This window comes from Mytilus trossulus, chromosome 5, assembly GCF_036588685.1.
Source record: "Mytilus trossulus isolate FHL-02 chromosome 5, PNRI_Mtr1.1.1.hap1, whole genome shotgun sequence".
NCBI lineage: Eukaryota > Metazoa > Mollusca > Bivalvia > Mytilida > Mytilidae > Mytilus > Mytilus trossulus.
Window position 1 is genome coordinate 1,138,416 of NC_086377.1, and position 17,855 is coordinate 1,156,270.

At 33.5% G+C, this 17,855-nt stretch overlaps 1 protein-coding gene across 1 annotated transcript; it reads right to left on the reverse strand.

Annotated features, from left to right (window-relative positions):
- Positions 1-8,348: 8,348 nt before the first annotated feature.
- LOC134719276 (interferon-inducible GTPase 1-like) lies at positions 8,349-8,993 on the reverse strand. Its single transcript, XM_063582280.1, has one exon. It carries the CDS (start codon positions 8,991-8,993, stop codon positions 8,349-8,351), a length of 645 nt encoding a protein of 214 aa, XP_063438350.1.
- Positions 8,994-17,855: the final 8,862 nt, after the last annotated feature.

A 17,855-nucleotide genomic window follows, 5' to 3' on the forward strand; every position in this document is an offset into this window, starting at 1 on the left:
AGAAACATTGGGCGATAAGATTTAAAGAATTGAAAAAAATGACATACAAAATCAACAATGGTAGTAATGAATACCCTGTATAGAGCCTCGTTTAAATATAGAATACACAAAGAGTGTGAGAAAGTTGTGTATACATATACATGTGTGTTCTATTTATAGCATTGTATCATTCAAAACTATAAAAACCATAAACTTCAGCAAAGATATACAGTTTTACCTCAAAATATATTTGTTAAGATTTGATTTAATTTTGAGGGGTACCTGACAGTGAAGGGGAAATAACTCTCTCTAAGTCGTCATAATGTTTTGATAGTAGTGTAAAATCAATACATGTTTTAACACAGATTAACAAATTCAAAACCGAGTCACATGTTACATACAATTATTTTGTTTTGAATATTTTTTTGGAAAAGAAATTTTTAAACTTAAGAATTTTTACATTAAAAAAAAGAAATTTGAAGGTAGGGATAGTTTTTAAAGAGGGTAGAAATTGGGTTCCCTACCCCAACATTACAATGACATGTAAATATTTTAACTTTCACAGAATTATTTTTCATTTTTCTCTGTTTATGGCTGACAACCTGAAAAATATTATCTATAGATTGACTCCTTAATAATGTATAACTGTTTTGTACCCCCTTCAGGTACCTCCTTAATAATGTATAACTGTTATGATTGTATGTTAAAGAGATAAATGATTGTGTGTTTGTTTGTTGGTGAAGATGTTATAGGAGTATATTATAGGTTGACTGTTTGTGTGACTGTTTGTTGTTTATGATGTTATATAACTGTACACTGATATATGTTAGAGTGGCTCTGTTAGAGTGGCTCTCTCAGAGTGGCTCTCTCTGACAAGAGTCAAAAATAAAATGAAAATACCATTACATATTCTTTCTTTTTTATTAGTTTCAAGTTCTGTTAATTCAGAAATTATTGCATGCATTGATTATTGCAATTTTAGGAAAATGTGGCTAGGTACGTTGACATGGTTAATATGCATATAACATTATTAATAAGAAGATATGGTATGAATGCCAATGAGATGACATGTTCTTGTCCTGAATAAGTATTTAATTTTCATTTGACATTAAGCAGTAATCCACCTACACTCCATTTATTACTTGCACATATTATCTCAAAATGTCATGTTTTAAATGAGGTAAAGATTAAAGGATGCCATCTGTATCAAGATAGCAACTCTAAATGTCATGTTTTAATGGTGTCAAAGATTAAAGGGTATCAACTCAAAAATGTCATGCTTTATTTGTGGCAAAGATTATAGGGGATCAACTCTAAATGGCATGTTTTAATGGTGTCAAAGATTAAAGGGTATCAACTCCAAATGTTATGTTTAATGGTGTCAAAGATTAAAGGGTATCAACTCCAAATGTTATGTTTAATGGTGTCAAAGATTAAAGGGTATCACCTCCAAATGTCATGTTAAATGGTGTCAAAGATTAAAGGGTATCAACTCTAAATGGCATGTTTTAATGGTGGCAAAATTAAAAGGGTATCAACTCAAATATCTCATGCTTTAATTGTGACAAAGATTATAGGGGATCAACTCTAAATATCATGTTTTCATGGTGTCAAAGATTAAATGGTATCACCTCCAAATCTCATGTTTTAATGGTGGCAAAGATAAAAGGGAATCAACTCCAATTGTCATGTTTTAATGGTGGCAAAGATTAAATGGTATCACCTCCAAATGTCATGTTTTGATGGTGGCAAAGATTAAATGGTATCACCTCCAAATGTCATGTTTTAATGGTGGGAAAGATTAAATGGTATCCACTCCAAATGTCATGTTTAATGGAGTCAAAGATTAAATGGTATCACCTCCAAATGTCATGTTTAATGGTGGCAAAGATTAAAGGGTATCAACTTTGAATGTCATGTTTAATGGTGGCAAAGATTAAAGGGTATCAACTCTAAATGTCATGTTTAATGGTGGCAAAGATTAAAGGGTATCAACTCCAAATGTCATGTTTAGCGGTGGCAAAGATTAAAGGGTATCAACTCCAAATGTCACGTTTAATGGCGTCAAAGATTAAAGGGAATCAACTCCAAATGTCATGTTTAATGGTGGCAAAGATTAAAGGGTATCAAATGTGAATGTCATGTTTAATGGTGTATAAAGATTAAAGGGAATCAACTCCAAATGTCATGTTTAATTGTGGCAAAGATTAAAGGGTATCAACTCCAAATGTCATGTTTAATGGTGGTAAAGATTAAAGGGTATCAACTCTTAAAGTCAGGTTTTAATGGTGGCAAAGATTAAAGGGTATCAACTCCGAATGTCATGTTTAATGGTGGCAAAGATTAAAGGGTATCAACTCTAAATGGCATGTTTAAATGGTGGCAAAATTTAAAGGGTATCAACTTAAAAATGTCATGCTTTAATTGTGGCAAAGATTATAGGGATCAACTCTAAATGTCATGTTTTCATGGTGTCAAAGATTAAATGGTATCACCTCCAAATGTCATGTTTAATGGTGGCAAAGATTAAAGGGAATCAATTACAAATGTCATGTTTAATTGTGTCAAAGGTTAAATGGTATCACCTCCAAATGTCATGTTAAATGGTGTCAAAGATTAAAAGGTATCAACTCTAAATGGCATGTTTTAATGGTGCCGAAGATTAAAGGGTATCAACTCCAAATGTCATGTTTTTATGGTGTCAAAGATTATAGGATATCAACTCCAAATGTCATGTAAAATGGTGTCAAATATTAAAAGGTATCAACTCTAAATGGCATGTTTTAATGGTGTCAAAGATTAAAGGGTATCAACTCTAAATGTCATGTTTAAATGGTGGCAAAATTTAAACGGTATCAACTTCAAATGTCATGTTTTAATGGTGGCAAAGATTAAAGGGTATCAACTCCAAATGTCATGTTTTAATGGTGGCAAAGATTAAAGGGTATCAACTCCAAATGTCATGTTTTAATGGTGGCAAAGATTAAAGGGTAACAACTCCAAATGTCATGTTTAATTGTGGCAAAGATTAAAGGGTATCAACTCCAAATGTCATGTTTTTATAGTGTCAAAGATTAAAGGGTATCAACTCCAAATGTCATGTTGAAATGGTGACAGAGATTAAAGGGTATCAACTCCAAATGTCATGTTTTTATGGTGTCAAAGATTATAGGATATCAACTCCAACTGTCTTGTTTAATGGTGTCAAAGATTCAAGGGTATCAACTCCAACTGTCTTGTTTAATGGTGTCAAAGATCAAAGGGTATCAACCCCAACTGTCATGTTAAATGGTGGCAAAGACTATAGGGTATCAATTCTTACTGTCATGTTTAATGGTTTCAAAGATTAAAGGGTATCAACTCCAAATGTCATGTTTTAATGGTGGCAAAGATTAATGGGTATTAACTCCAAATGTCATGTTAAATGGTGTCAAAGATTTAAGGGTATCAACTCCAAATGTCATGTTTTAATGGTGGCAAAGATAAAAGGGTATCAACTCCAAATGTTATGTTTAATGGTGTCTAAGATTAAAGGGTATCGAATGTGAATGTCATGTTTTAATGGTGTCGAAGATTAAAGGGTATCAACTCCAAATGTCATGTTTTTATGGTGTCAAAGATTATAGGATATCAACTCCAACTGTCTTGTTTAATGGTGTCAAATATTTAAGGGTATCAACTCCAACTGTCTTGTTTAATGGTGTCAAAGATTAAAGGGTATCAACTCCAAATGTCATGTTTAATAGTGGCAAAGATAAACGGGAATCTATTTCAAATCTCATGTTTTTATGGTGTCAAAGATTAAAGGGTTTCAACTCCAAATGTCATGTTTTAATGGTGTCAAAGATTCAAGGGTATCAACTCTAAAAGTCATGTTTTTTATTGTGTCAAAGATTAAAGGGTATCAACTCCAAAAGTCATGTTTTTATAGTGTCAAATATTAAAGGGTTTCAACTCCAAATGACATGTTTAAAGGGTGGCCAATTTGGGTGTCAACTCTATATGTCATGTTTTTATCAACTCCAAAAGTCATGTTTTATTGGTGTCAAAGATTAAAGGAAATCAACTCCATCTGTCATGTTTTATTGGTGGCAAAGATTAAAGGGTATCAACTCCATCTGTCATTTTTTATTGGTGGCAAAGATTAAAGGGTATCAACTCAAAATGTCATGTTTAATGGTGGCAGAGATTTAAGGGTATTAACTCAAAATATCATGTTTTAATGGTGGAAATTTTAAAGGGTATCAACTCTAACTGTCCTGTTTCATTGAGGCAAAGATTAAAGGGTGACATTCATACCAAGATATCAACTCGAAAGCGTCAGGTTTTAATGGAGGCCAAGATTAAAGGGTGTCATGCATACCAAGATATCAACTCGAAAATGTCATGTTTTCATAGAGACCAAGATTAAAGGGGGTCGGGTCGGTCATCCGTACCAAGATATCAAATAAAAAGGTCATGTTTTAATGGAGGCCAAGATTAAAGGGTATCAACTCAAAAGGTCATGTTTTAATGGAGGCCAATACTAAAGGGGTTCGGTCATCCATACCAAGATATCAACTCGGAATGTCATGTTTTCATTGAGACTAAGATTAATGGGGGTCATCAATATCAAGATATCAACTCGAAATGTCATGTTTTTCTTGATGCAAAGATTTAAGGGTGTCATGCATATCAAGATATCAACTCGAAAAGTATCTTACAGTTCTATACAGAGTAAATAATAATTTCACAATCCCATGGGCGGATCCAAAGGGCCCGGGCATCCCGAGCCTCACCCCCATCTTTTTCCCCCCTGGATCCGCCTAAGGGATTGTGTAATTATCATTTACTCTATATATAAATGCAAGGTACATACTAGTGGTTTTAGTTTTAAACATATCTATTTATAGCGGATTCCACTTTCCACTTTGCGGGTGCGAGTGCTTCCTTGTAGCGGCATAAGCCTTCTCTATTAGAAATCTGCAAGGGTGTCTTTTACGTGCAAGAAATGTTGCTCTCTTTTAACCAGGGTCAGTCATTAAATCTTTTGCTTCCGACGGACTATCATCCTTTCTCAAGACCATACTCGCAAAAAGTGTCGAAGGAGAGCGGAACATTCAGTTCCTGATATTTTCTCCCCGGAGCGGGGATCGAACCAGGAACCTTTGTGTTAGTTGTCTGAACATACTAATTACTACCAGGTAACACATACCATTTAATAATAATTTAAAAAAAATCCTATAAACTTTCCATGGACGAAAAGAAAGTTTATTTCAAGGAGGCAATGTTTTTGTCGAGCCTTCGACTTTAGTCGAAAAAGCGAGACTAAGCGATCCTACTTTCCGTCGTCGCCGGTGTCGTCGCCGTCGGCGGCGTCCACAAATATTCACTCTGTGGTTAAAGTTTTTGAAATTTTAATAACTTTCTTAAACTATACTGGATTTCTACCAAACTTGGACAGAAGCTTGGTTATGATCATAAGATAGTATCCAGAAGTAAATTTTGTAAAAATAAAATTCCATTTTTTCCTTATTTTACTTATAAATTGACTTAGTTTTTCTGCGGGGAAACATAACATTCACTCTGTGGTTAAAGTTTTTAGATTTTTAATTACTTTCTTAAACTATCTTGGGTTTGTACCGAACTTGGACAGAAGCTTGTTTATGATCATAAGATAGTATCCAGAAGCAAATTTTGTAAAAAAAATAATTTATTTTTTCCGTATTTTACTTTTAAATGGACATACTTTTTCTGCGGGGAAACATTACATTCACTCTGTGAATAAAGTTTTTAAAATTTTAATAACTTTCTTAAACTATCCTGGTTTTGAACCAAACTTGGACAGAAGCTTATTTATGTTCATAAGATAGTATCCAGAAGTAAATTTTGTAAAAAGATAACTCCATTTTTTCTATATTTCATTTTAAATGGACTTAGATTTTCTTCCAGTTAACATAACATACAGTCTGCAGTTAAAGTTTTCAAAACATTTATTAGATTCATTAACTATCCTAAATAGAAGGTTCTTACAATCATAAGATAGTATCAAGAGGAATATTTTTATTGATTTTTTTCCTCATTGTTGTTGAGCCTGCAATTTACAGCAAAAGTAGGCGAGACACTGGGTTCCGCCGAACCTTTCAATTTTTTTTTGGCTCGTATTTGAAAGGAAGTTGATCAGGAATACCATGCAGCAAATTAAAACCTGGCTTTCATTTCAAATTCAAATTCAAATATCTTTATTCCTAATCAAAGGGCATATAAATCAACACAAATCAAAAAGTTCTTACAATATCCACACAAACAACACATGCAATCTAACACACATAAGGATTATAAATGATTTAATATGATTTAGAACAAATATGAAAGCATTTTAATAAAATCAATATATGTACACGATAGGAGAGAGCCAGTACAAAGAGGAATAACTCTATCTATTTATCTTAACTTTTGTTACTTTTTTTCTGTCTGATCTGGAAATTTTTTGTAAGATACAGACTAAAATTAATATTAAAAACTAAATTTTTGTTTGTCATTATCCAGATAAAGAGATTTTTTGAATTTATGTTTTTTAGATTTTTAAACTTTGACTTAAGTTTATTGACAACCACATCATAATGTTAATTTTGAATCATATGCCGTTTGCAAGACATTTCTTGTGTAGAAGCAGGTTTGTATGGTAGTCGCATATAGTTCAATTATATAGAAAAAATGTAAAATCACAAAAATACTGAAATCCGATGTGTAAACAAAATAAACAGACATTATATCATTTTGGGGTCTTTTATAGCTGACTATACGGTATGGGCTTTGCTCATTGTTGAAGGCCATACGGTGATCTATATGTGTCATAAATATGGATACAGACTTCTTTTAAACTGAGTTTTACTGTGCGTATCGCTAGTATTTATTTATTCTCTATTGGCTAGAGGTATAGGGGGAGGGTTGAGATCTCACAAAATATGTTTAACCCCGCTGCATTGTTGTGCATGTTTTCCCCTGTCCCAAGTTAGGAACCTCAAGCCTTTGTTAAATGTGTTAGCCTTTTTTTAAATTTTGGTTCATTGATATGTTTTGGAGGTTAGTTTGACGTCCATTTGCACTGAACTAGTACTCAATTGTATTTAGGGGTTAGCTGAGAACCCCCTTCGGGTGCGTGATTTTCTCGCTGCGTTGAAGAACCATCGGTGGCCTTCGGCTGTTGTTTGCTCTTTGGTCGGGTTTTTGTCTCTTTTACACATTCCACATTTTCATTCTCAATTGTATACAGCAGTCAAAATTGAGTTAAAATCTTAATCACCATGAAAATAACCCAAATATGTCAACAAGAAACACAATAAAGCATATAGACAAAGCACATTGGCAAAAATAAAAGACATGAATACAAAAAATAACCAATCAAAGATATCATAACAATACTAAATCAAAGATCGTAAAGCAACAGGTAAGCAAAGATCGCCTAAAAATACACAAATCAAAGATATCATAGCCATACATAACGCTGCAAAACAAGTTAACCATGACAAATTATAACAACTGACGATGTTATTGGTTAAGCACAGATATATTGTGTGGCAGGTTTAAATAAGATATTTTACGAGTTTATTTCTCCCTCTCTTTTAGTTGACGAACATAACATATATAAGATACATGAACATACACCAGGAAAATCAATAAACAACATGATAACTTTATAATATCTATATCAAAAAAGCAAGTACGAATAAACAATTGTAAGCAATTCCGTATCAACGAATATACTGATTTATTGAAATGGAAAATAACAAAAATACTGAACACCAAGGAAAATTTACCCCCTGAAATACACTTCCGAAGCACCTGATATCACCACAAGTTTTTGGTAGGTTTTGTAATGCTTTGTCTTTAGTTTTCATTGTTGTGTTTTGGGGTTAGGGTTAGTTTGTTTGTTTGTATTTTATCTTTTTTAGCCATTGAGTTGTTAATTTTTTGTTAATGCGAGTTCGTATGTCTGCTGCAGATTCTGCTGCAAGTATAGCCCCGAATTTTCCTAACTGGGCAGTAATAATCTTAGCGATATCCGCACCAAGTACAAGAAAACTAGCGCATTTCAACTGACTACAATCGAATCCTGCCAAAGTGTCTATCATCTTCTCATCAAGACCATAAACTGAAGTGTAATGTTTTACCTCTAGGCATAGTATTTCTATGTTAGCAAGCACGTCTAATCCAATAATAGCGATTGCTGCGATGGAAGCAGCACCTGCTGCAACCAGCTTTGTACGCTTCTTTAAAGTATTGTACTTTGAATCAATCACATTGTCTGTTAGCGTTGGTAACGAATACATAAATGTTTCAAACTTGGCAGGTGGTAAACATTTTTCGACATGACAAAGAAGCTTGTCCTAGTTCCCAATGTCCTTTCTTTTGCTCGAAATAAGAAAAATTGCATCACAATGGTTGAGATGAGAATAACACAATATTTGGTCATTGATTTGCTGTCTTATTGCTGGAATAACTTCTTCCTCTGTCCTGCCATCATCTTCTGCATTTCGTATATCATCATCAATCTTTGATCTTATCAAACAATAGGATTTTTCTAATTTCAGTAATTCGCAAATCAAGAAATTTTCATCTTCATTTACAACCTTGTCAAAAAATATGAAAAAGTAATCATATTTACATAATTCCATTTTTGAAACGTATGTCTCTTTTGGAAATTGTAATGTACCGATTCCTGGTAAGTCATAGAATACAATAAGCTGATTCTGTGGATTTTGGTAAGGTGTTGGTTCTTTGGTAGTATTACCACTGCCCGATTTTGCGTATCCTGGATCACGTGGTTTTACATTTCGAATCTTATTGATAAATGTTGACTTTCCTGTAGCAGACCTACCAGTTACAGCGAATTTTACTTTCTCTTCTTTCCATTTCTGAATATTTTCCTGAAGATATTTTGACATTGCAACTGGCCCTTTTTGTTCCGCTAGCCTCCTTAGTTCTGCATATTTTCCATCGTTTGCTACTTCCTTTGATTCAGATTGTCCCATTTCTGTAACATATATTCAAACATCTTAAGTCGATTCGATATTTTTCATGTGAAACTAAACATTTTCCGCGCGATACGGATAAATCACGTTGCAATTGAAATTATTATATAAAATGGGAAGTTCGGGAACTTAAAGTAAAAAGAAATTTTTGAGAAAGAAGCGGTGTTTATTATAGCTAAGAGTTCTTGAACCCTTTGTTTCTAATAAAGGCAACAGTAGTATACCGCTGTTCGAAGTTCATAAATCGATTGAGAGAAAAAAACAAATCCGGGTTACTGAGGGAAATGCATCAAATACAAGAGGCAAATTACGACACAACAGAAACACAACATTAAAACTATAATATAACAAATCCATTTTCCTGACTTGGTACAGGACATTTTAAGAAAAAAAATGGTGGGTTGAATCTTGATTTGTGGCATGCCAAACCTCCCGCTCTTATGACAATGTTAAATATAACATTAAAATGAAAACAATACATTACAGGACTACTATACAAAAAAATGGGAAAACATATAGGACAGAGAAACACACGAATAATAGCTAACAAAAGGTACTAGGTCTAAAACCTAATACGCAAGACGTGTGCCTCGTGCACACAAGACTAACCAGCGACGCTCAGACGTAAAAAGTTCGAAAGCCAAAACGAGTTCAAAGCTGAGGAGCACTGAGGACCAAAAGTTCCAAAAAGTTGTGACCAATACGGCTAGGGTTTTCTGTCCTTGGATAAGAACATCCCTATTATTAAGAATAATTCATACTTTTGCAAACAGTAAATTTTATAAAATGACTATATAATAGATATACACGATAAAACCGAAGACGTGACTAACTACAGAATAAAAGCGGATACATTACACAAAACAACTTAACAATAAAAATACATAGCCGAGTTAGCCAAAGCCATCAACACACAAAGTGACGTCACATATGAATTTCTAAAAAAAGATTTCCCAAAAATAAGATAAAATTAGGATAGATTTAAAGATTATATTTGTAAGACTGATATAACTTTTATATTAATAACAAAGAAAATTTCAATACAAATTAATATCAAATTGTGGTAGTAGTAAAATAATTAATTGTATTATCTAGCTATCTCGGTGTTTCTTCTGATTCAAACTGTAAACCAAATATGTCATATAAATTTCGTTGATCCAAAATAAATCTAATAAATGAACTGGATGATTGATTATTTCAACAATAACACACTAATACAAAAAAAAATACAAAAAATTTACAACTACACTTGGGTATTGGACTAAACTATAAATTTAGATCGGCAGAAAGGACCTCTAACTCATGTAGAAGAGGCAAAAACGGTGTATGTCTCAAGTCAGCAAATCCATGCGTTCTACTTAAACTGTATAAATCTATTGTGTTACCTACTGTGCTGTATGGTTGTGAAATGTGGACTAATTTAAAGTCAAAAGATATAGCAACGTTGAATTGTTTTCAGCACTAAATAGTCAAGCGTATTTTAGACTTGAGAACTTCCACTAGGTCGGATATGTGTCAAAGTATACTTGGATTGCATCCCATTACTTCAACTATAGAGATAAAGAAATTATATTTCTTACAAAAACTTTGTAGCCCTAATGGTAAATTCCTGACGAAAAAACTATTTCTTGTGCGCCTTTACTCTTATTTTATTGACACCGAACGTAAACATTATGGGTTCATTCAAAATTTTATGGATATCTTATATAGATATTATCTTCATGAATATGTGATTATCTTTATGCGAGATGGAGTTTTCCCTTCAAAACAATATTGGAAAATTATAGTAAATAATACGGTAGACAAAGAACAAACTGATGAAGGGACTCTTCGAATACAGATTGACAATAACTTTTTTTGTTTTAGAAATATCCACCTCTTGGTCAAAGTCCCTGATTTCTGGAAATGCGCTAGATCATCAGGAGAAATCATAAACGCATACTTCATAACAAAATAACTAACTAACATCCCTAACAACACGGGAAGTACTTGCGAGCTATGCGACAGACCATTTCTAGATGTGTACGTACATGCGTGTTGTAGTTGTTGTGGTACTCAATCAATCAGAGATGCATGGTGGGATTTCATTATTAAAAGGTTTCCATTGGAATTATTTGTCGAACTGTATTCATATGATGATGAACAGTTATATTGCATTCTTTTGGGCAAGCACATATCAACAGTAAATATCGACACTGACAGTTTTCTTAGTTTGTGCCACGTACACGTTGCACTCTGTGTTGCTGAGTATAGCAGAGTAACGAGAAGGATGATACAGTAGCGTGCTAAGTATATGAACTGTCGTTAGTGAGAGCAATTGTCTTAAAATGGTCTTTTGGTAATTTGCTTTAGTTATTGTAAATATTGTAATATTGTAATGTTGTATTGTGTTGCCTGTTATGTAAACTTTTGTAATATAATTTGTGAACATATATGTTGTTCATTGAATCTCTTGATAGAGGAAATAAAGAAATGAATGAACGTCTTATAGCAATGCAAATTCATACTCAGCAAAACAGTCACACTCGGGAATAGTTAACGTTCGGTTATTAAAAGATCAGACGACGTAATGACAAACCATAATCTAATACGTTTTAAAAATGTCCTAAGCTAGTTTAGACAAAGACACATCGTATGGATCAACCAATTCGTGAAGGTGTGCGTAATATTATTTACAGTTTCTGTTTAAACTTTTCAGACAATTTCATTCTAAATACAACAGACACTGTGTTTTGATTTGTATTCTTAAATATCATTCATGTGTATTACTTTTTAATCTAAACGTGTGGGCAAAACTCTACAAAGGATTATTTTGAGTTAAGCCACTTAAATTTTTTCATTTTAATTTTTTGTTCAATACGTAATATTTTAGCGTACATAGATAAATCTTATCTACTTTATCAATTCTTGTTTATCAATTACGGTCTATTGTTTCTAAAAAGTGCTTTTTGTAATTTTTAAAATTTGAAAATGTATTATCATGTTATCTAAAATCTGAGGCAATATAATTCGTCAACTGAAGTAAAGTCACCAGTCGGAGCCAGCCTTTTTTTTGAACTGACATTATCTATACATTAAAGTGAAAATATAACATTTATACTGAAAGTCATTGTTTGTATTCGCTCTACTAGCCTGTGAGTAAGTTCCTCCAGTAGGTTTTTGTATAATAGGCAGGGGCCAGTCGTAGGTCACTGTCTTTTATTTCGGCATCGTCGCATGTTACAGCAACAGAACCCTGTTGCACTGTATCAAACAACCAAGTAACAACATCGTTGTCGCATTTGTTGTATAACATGAGCAACGACCATGCATGTTTTTTTAAAAACACTTTGATGGAACTTTTGTAGAGATACCAACAAGTACTCGATTACAGAAGTACTACTCGATAATACTCGACTAATCCATTTCCTATTGGAATATTGGCTTCTTTTGTCATAAAATATAAAAAAACATGCAACAAAGGTTTATAATTAACACGCATTTGTGAATGTGTTTTCTTTACGTTTGCAAAACGAACTGTCAGTGTTCTGTGTTTTACTCGTCGATTGGGTAGGGTATAACGTTAACGGAAAGGAAAATAACAAAAATACCGAACTCCAAGGAAAATTCAAAACAGATCGTCCGTAATCAAATGGTAAAATCAAAAGCTCATACACAATAACAAATGGGAGTTACTGTTCCTGATGAGTTTACTTTTCTATCTTATTTGATACCTATATATGTGAAGTTATGGTCACAGTTGAATACACTGATTTAATTCAAATTTACAATGTAGCATTTACACTTACTGAATTTCTTATACTTATTAGTTTACTCTTATTTGTGCTTATATATATACAATTGAGAATGGAAACGGAGAATATACCAAAGAGACCACAACACGACAAAAGAGCAGACAACAGCTGAATGCCACCAATGGGTCTCTAACACAGCGCGAAAACCCCGAGGTCGTTCTCAGCTAGCTTTTGAATAAGATTGTGTACTTTGGCCTTTGTTAGTCTTGAATGATTTTTTATTTTAGTTTCTTGTGTATAATTCGAAGTTTAGTATGACGTCCATTGGCACTGTACTAGTATAAATATTTTTTAAGGGGCCAGAAGGACACCTACGAGTGCGGATGTTTCTCGCTACATTAAAGACCCATTGGTGGGCTTCGGCTGTTGTCTGCTCTATGGTCGGGTTGTTGTTGCTTTGACACATTCCCCATTTCCTTTCTCAATTTAATTTTTTATAGTTCATAATGAAAATAGACGTAAAACTAAATTTCAAAACATATAAATGAACTTAAACAACATATACAAGACTAACAAAGGCGACAGGCTCCTGAATTTGGACAGGCGAAATAATGCAGCTAGGTTTAACATGTTTTGTGAGATCCCAACGCCCCCTCTTCTATACCTCTATCCAATATACACAGCTACTTTTGCATAGGTACTATTTCTGTACAAAAAATATGTCGTACTGGGAATTTACTTTTAATATTCAGTACTATTTTGTTACTTTAAAATTATTGTAATATTTAGGTACCTGTATTTTACAGTACTTAATTGGTACTTGAAATTTAGGTACTACAGATTTTTGGTTACAACTGTTACATTTTCAGCATTTTGAAAGTTTTTCTTTTTCAAATATCTTAAAATTATGATTTTCAAACATGGAATATTGTATTATTTCTGTACCAAAATATATAGTACAAATCAAGTGCAGTCAAATACAAGTAGAATATAGAAACACAAAACAAATCACACAGTTAAACTCAGCTTAAAAGAAATCTGAGGACAATGCATATGTCAAAATAGGTAACATAGGAAACTAAGAAAACTGACAATGATACATAAATGAACAAAGGACTACTAGCAGTTACTGACATGCCAAGTCCAGATTAAAGTGATTGAAAAGATTATGTCTTTTTCATATAAAAATCAACTACAATACCTCCAGTTATGGAATTAGTTTACACCATCATAAAATATATGAAAAGAACATAACCCGTATCAGGCCAGCATATAGTCAGTGAGTTTTCTACAACAATGCTAAAATATGACCTTTATTTATCTTTTATTTCTATGAATGAAATGAGCTGTACCTTTCATATATATCTGTTTCACAAACCACGCATTATTTGGGAAGATACATGTTAATTATATTTATAGATATTTTGTAAGTTTACCCACTGGCTTTATTTAGTCCTGGGTATCTATAATGAGTTTATTTACAACCACTAGGTCGATGCCAATGCTGGTGGAGATTTATTTCCCCGAGGGTATCACCAGCCCAGTAGTCAGCACTTTTTTTTGCTGACATGAATTATCATTGATATGCTTATATTTATAAATTAACTGATCACAAAATTTAGAATTTTTGAAATACTAAGGCTTTTCTACCTCAGTCATAGATTACCTTAGCTGGATTTGTCAAAACGTTTTGGAATTTTGGTCCTCAATGCTCTTGAACTTCGTACTCTATTTGGCCTTTTAAACTTTTTTGGATTCGAGCGTCACTGATGAGTCTTTTATAGACGAAACGCGCGTCTGACGTTTCTACAAAATTTAGTCCTGGGTATCTATGATGAGTTTATTCATAATATGATATCCATGTTAACACCATAGAGACTCAACGCTGAAATTTTACTAGCATAAATATAGTTGAATAACGGTCAATTGAATTCTTCGGAAAACTTAAAATAAAGGAAAGGTAGAACATAATTTAACTTTAATTCAAAACTCATAAATTTATGAGGCATATTAATGTTGAAAATATGTCGCACGGCTCTCTCTATATATATAATATATATACGTCATCAACCCAACAATGTTAGATCTGTAAATTTGTTTTCGCAATTTTTTTTGTTCTTCCCTCACCAGGATTCGAACACATGCTACTGATATATCGTGACACCAAATTGCCTGCACTGTAGCCTAGACCACTTCATAACATTGAAGCTTCGGTGGTCGGGTGTTACCTTTCCATGTCAGTTTTTATCTAGCGTCGTACAGTACATGATATATAAGGCATGGAGATGTTATTTTTACAAATCAGCTAAATTATCTATAACAAAGTTTCCTACAAATTAATGTAAGATACAGTCTAAGAAATAATTATTTTTATAAGTACGACTGAACCAGTGACAACTCTACAACGGATTTACCCATCTGATCACCAGCAGGGATATAAATATATACATATTGACATTTGTATTAGGCTTATAATTTATACGCCAGACGCTTGTTTCTTCCATATAAGACGCACCAGTGACGCTCAGATCAAAACATTTAGAAAGCCAAACAAGTACAAGGTTGAAGAGCATTGAGGACCCTAAATTCCAAAAAGTGGTTCCAAATACGGCTAAGGTGATTTATTTCTGGGATAAGAAAATCCTTAGTATTTCGAATAATTCATACATTTGCAAACAGTAAATTTATAAAATTGACCATATAATTAATATTCATGTCAATACCGAAGTGCTTACTACTGAGCTGTTGGTTTCCTACGGGGACGAAACTTCCACCAGCAGTGGCATCGACCCAGTGGTGTAAATAGTTATCAAAGGTACTAGGCTTATAATTTAATATGTTTGTCTACATAAGACTAACCAGGGACGCTCAGATCAAAATAATTAGAAAGCCAAACAAGTACAAAGTTAAAGAGCATTCATGACCAAAAAATATAACATGACAGGACTAAAATACAAATAAGTTAGACAAAATAAAGGTCAGATAAACAAATCAATAATAGCTAACAAAAGGTATCAGGTTAAAATTAAGAAACTGAATGGGTCAATCAATGCCCATGCTCGGTCAATCTTCAAAGATCCATATGTTGCTAAACACCTATCTGACCTCCATGATAAATATGTTGTTGTCCCCGCAGACAAAGCCCCAAATATTGGGCAAATAACATCGTTTTTGTCTGTAAAAGTCATTACATTAATTGTTTGATAAACGAATTAGGTACAGACAATTCACTTGGAAACCCAACATATACCCTCACGACACTTACCAAAGAGGAAATCCTGGATAATCATAGGTCTGTTCTTTGTTCCTTTGGTATTTCAACCAAAGATGAAGAACTGGATCTTCCATCACTGTATTGGATACCTAAACTACATAAGTGTCCTTACAAACAACGGTATATTGCTGGGTCTTCCAAGTGCTCCATGAAACCCCTTTCTAAATTATTAACATCTATTTTATCAACAATCAAAGACGGGCTTCAAAGTTATTGTGAAACTGCCTATTCTAGAGGTGGCGTGAATCAGATGTGGATACTTAAAAATTCCAAAGATCTTTTAGAGTACATACAATCTAACTCGCTTTCATCTTGTAACAGTATTAAAACATTTGACTTTTCTACTCTTTACACAAGTATTCCACATTCCAAACTAAAATAGTTGGTATTACTTTGCTTCATAAAAAAGAATGGCCAACGTAGATACAAGTATCTTGTTTTAGGGAGGGATAAATCCTACTTTGTAAAGAATCCTTCTGATTCAAACAAAAATTCTCTGAAACCGATATTATCAAGATGCTTGATTTCTTGATTGACAACATATTTGTTACGTTCGGATGACGTTTTTTTATAACAGACTGTCGGCATCCCAATGGGAACAAACTGTGCCCCTCTACTTGCTGACTTGTTTCTTTATTATTATGAGGCTAACTTCATGCAGGAACTTCTTAGGAAGAAAGATAAGAAGTTAGCAATATCCTTTAACTCTACTTTTCGCTATATAGATGACGTTCTTTCACTAAACAATTCAAAATTTGGTGACTGTGGATCGCATCTATCCCATCGAATTGGAGATAAAGGATACTACAGATACAGTTAAGTCGGCTTCATATCTTGACTTAAATCTAGAAATTGACAATGAGGGTCGGTTGAAGACAAAACTTTACGACAAAAGAGATGATTTCAGCTTTCCAATTGTGAACTTTCCATTTCTAAGTAGCAACATTCCAGCAGCACCGGCATACGGGGTATATATCTCCCAATTGATACGATATTCCCGTGCTTGCATTTCCTATCATGATTTTCTTGATAGAGGGTTACTGCTCACAAGGAAGCTATTCAATCAAGAGTTCCAAATGGTGAAGTTGAAATCATCCCTTCGTAAATTTTACGACCGCCATCACGAGTTGGTTGACCGTTATGGAATAACCGTTTCACAAATGATATTGGATATGTTCCTTACGTCGTAACTACAATCCCCTTCCCTTTTATGAATTTGACCTACCGAATAAGACTATTTACCGAATTTGTTATTACATAAGCAACACGACGGGTGCCGCATGTGGAGCAGGATCTGCTTACCCTTCTGGAGCACCTGACATCACCCCTAGTTTTTGGTGGGGTTCGTGTTGTTCATTCTTTAGTTTTCTATGTTGTGTCATGTGTACTATTGTTTTTCTGTTTGTCTTTTTCATTTTTATCCATGGCGTTGTCAGTTTGTTTTAGATTTACGAGTTTGACTTTCCCTTTGGTATCTTTCGTCCCTTTTTTAAACATTTAATACGCCAGACGTGCGTTACGTCCACACAAGACAAATCAGCGACGCAAAGTTTGAAAGCCAAAACAAGTACAAAGTTGAAAAGCACTGAGGACCAAAGTCCCCGCCCCTTAAAAAAAATTATTACACCAGGGTTTTCGATATCACAAACTAGTCTAAAAATCTACTGAATTTTCTCTTCGGTATAAGACCATCCTTCGTAAATATAAACATGTATTTCCTGGTACCTTTGATAACTTTTGTCATAAATTTCGGTAGCAAGCTTCCCGTTGAAAATATTGACATCAAGATCCAGAAAACAATAGTGTTCATTGTTAGTATAAGCAATTTTTAAAGTCATTTCGGCAGGATAATAT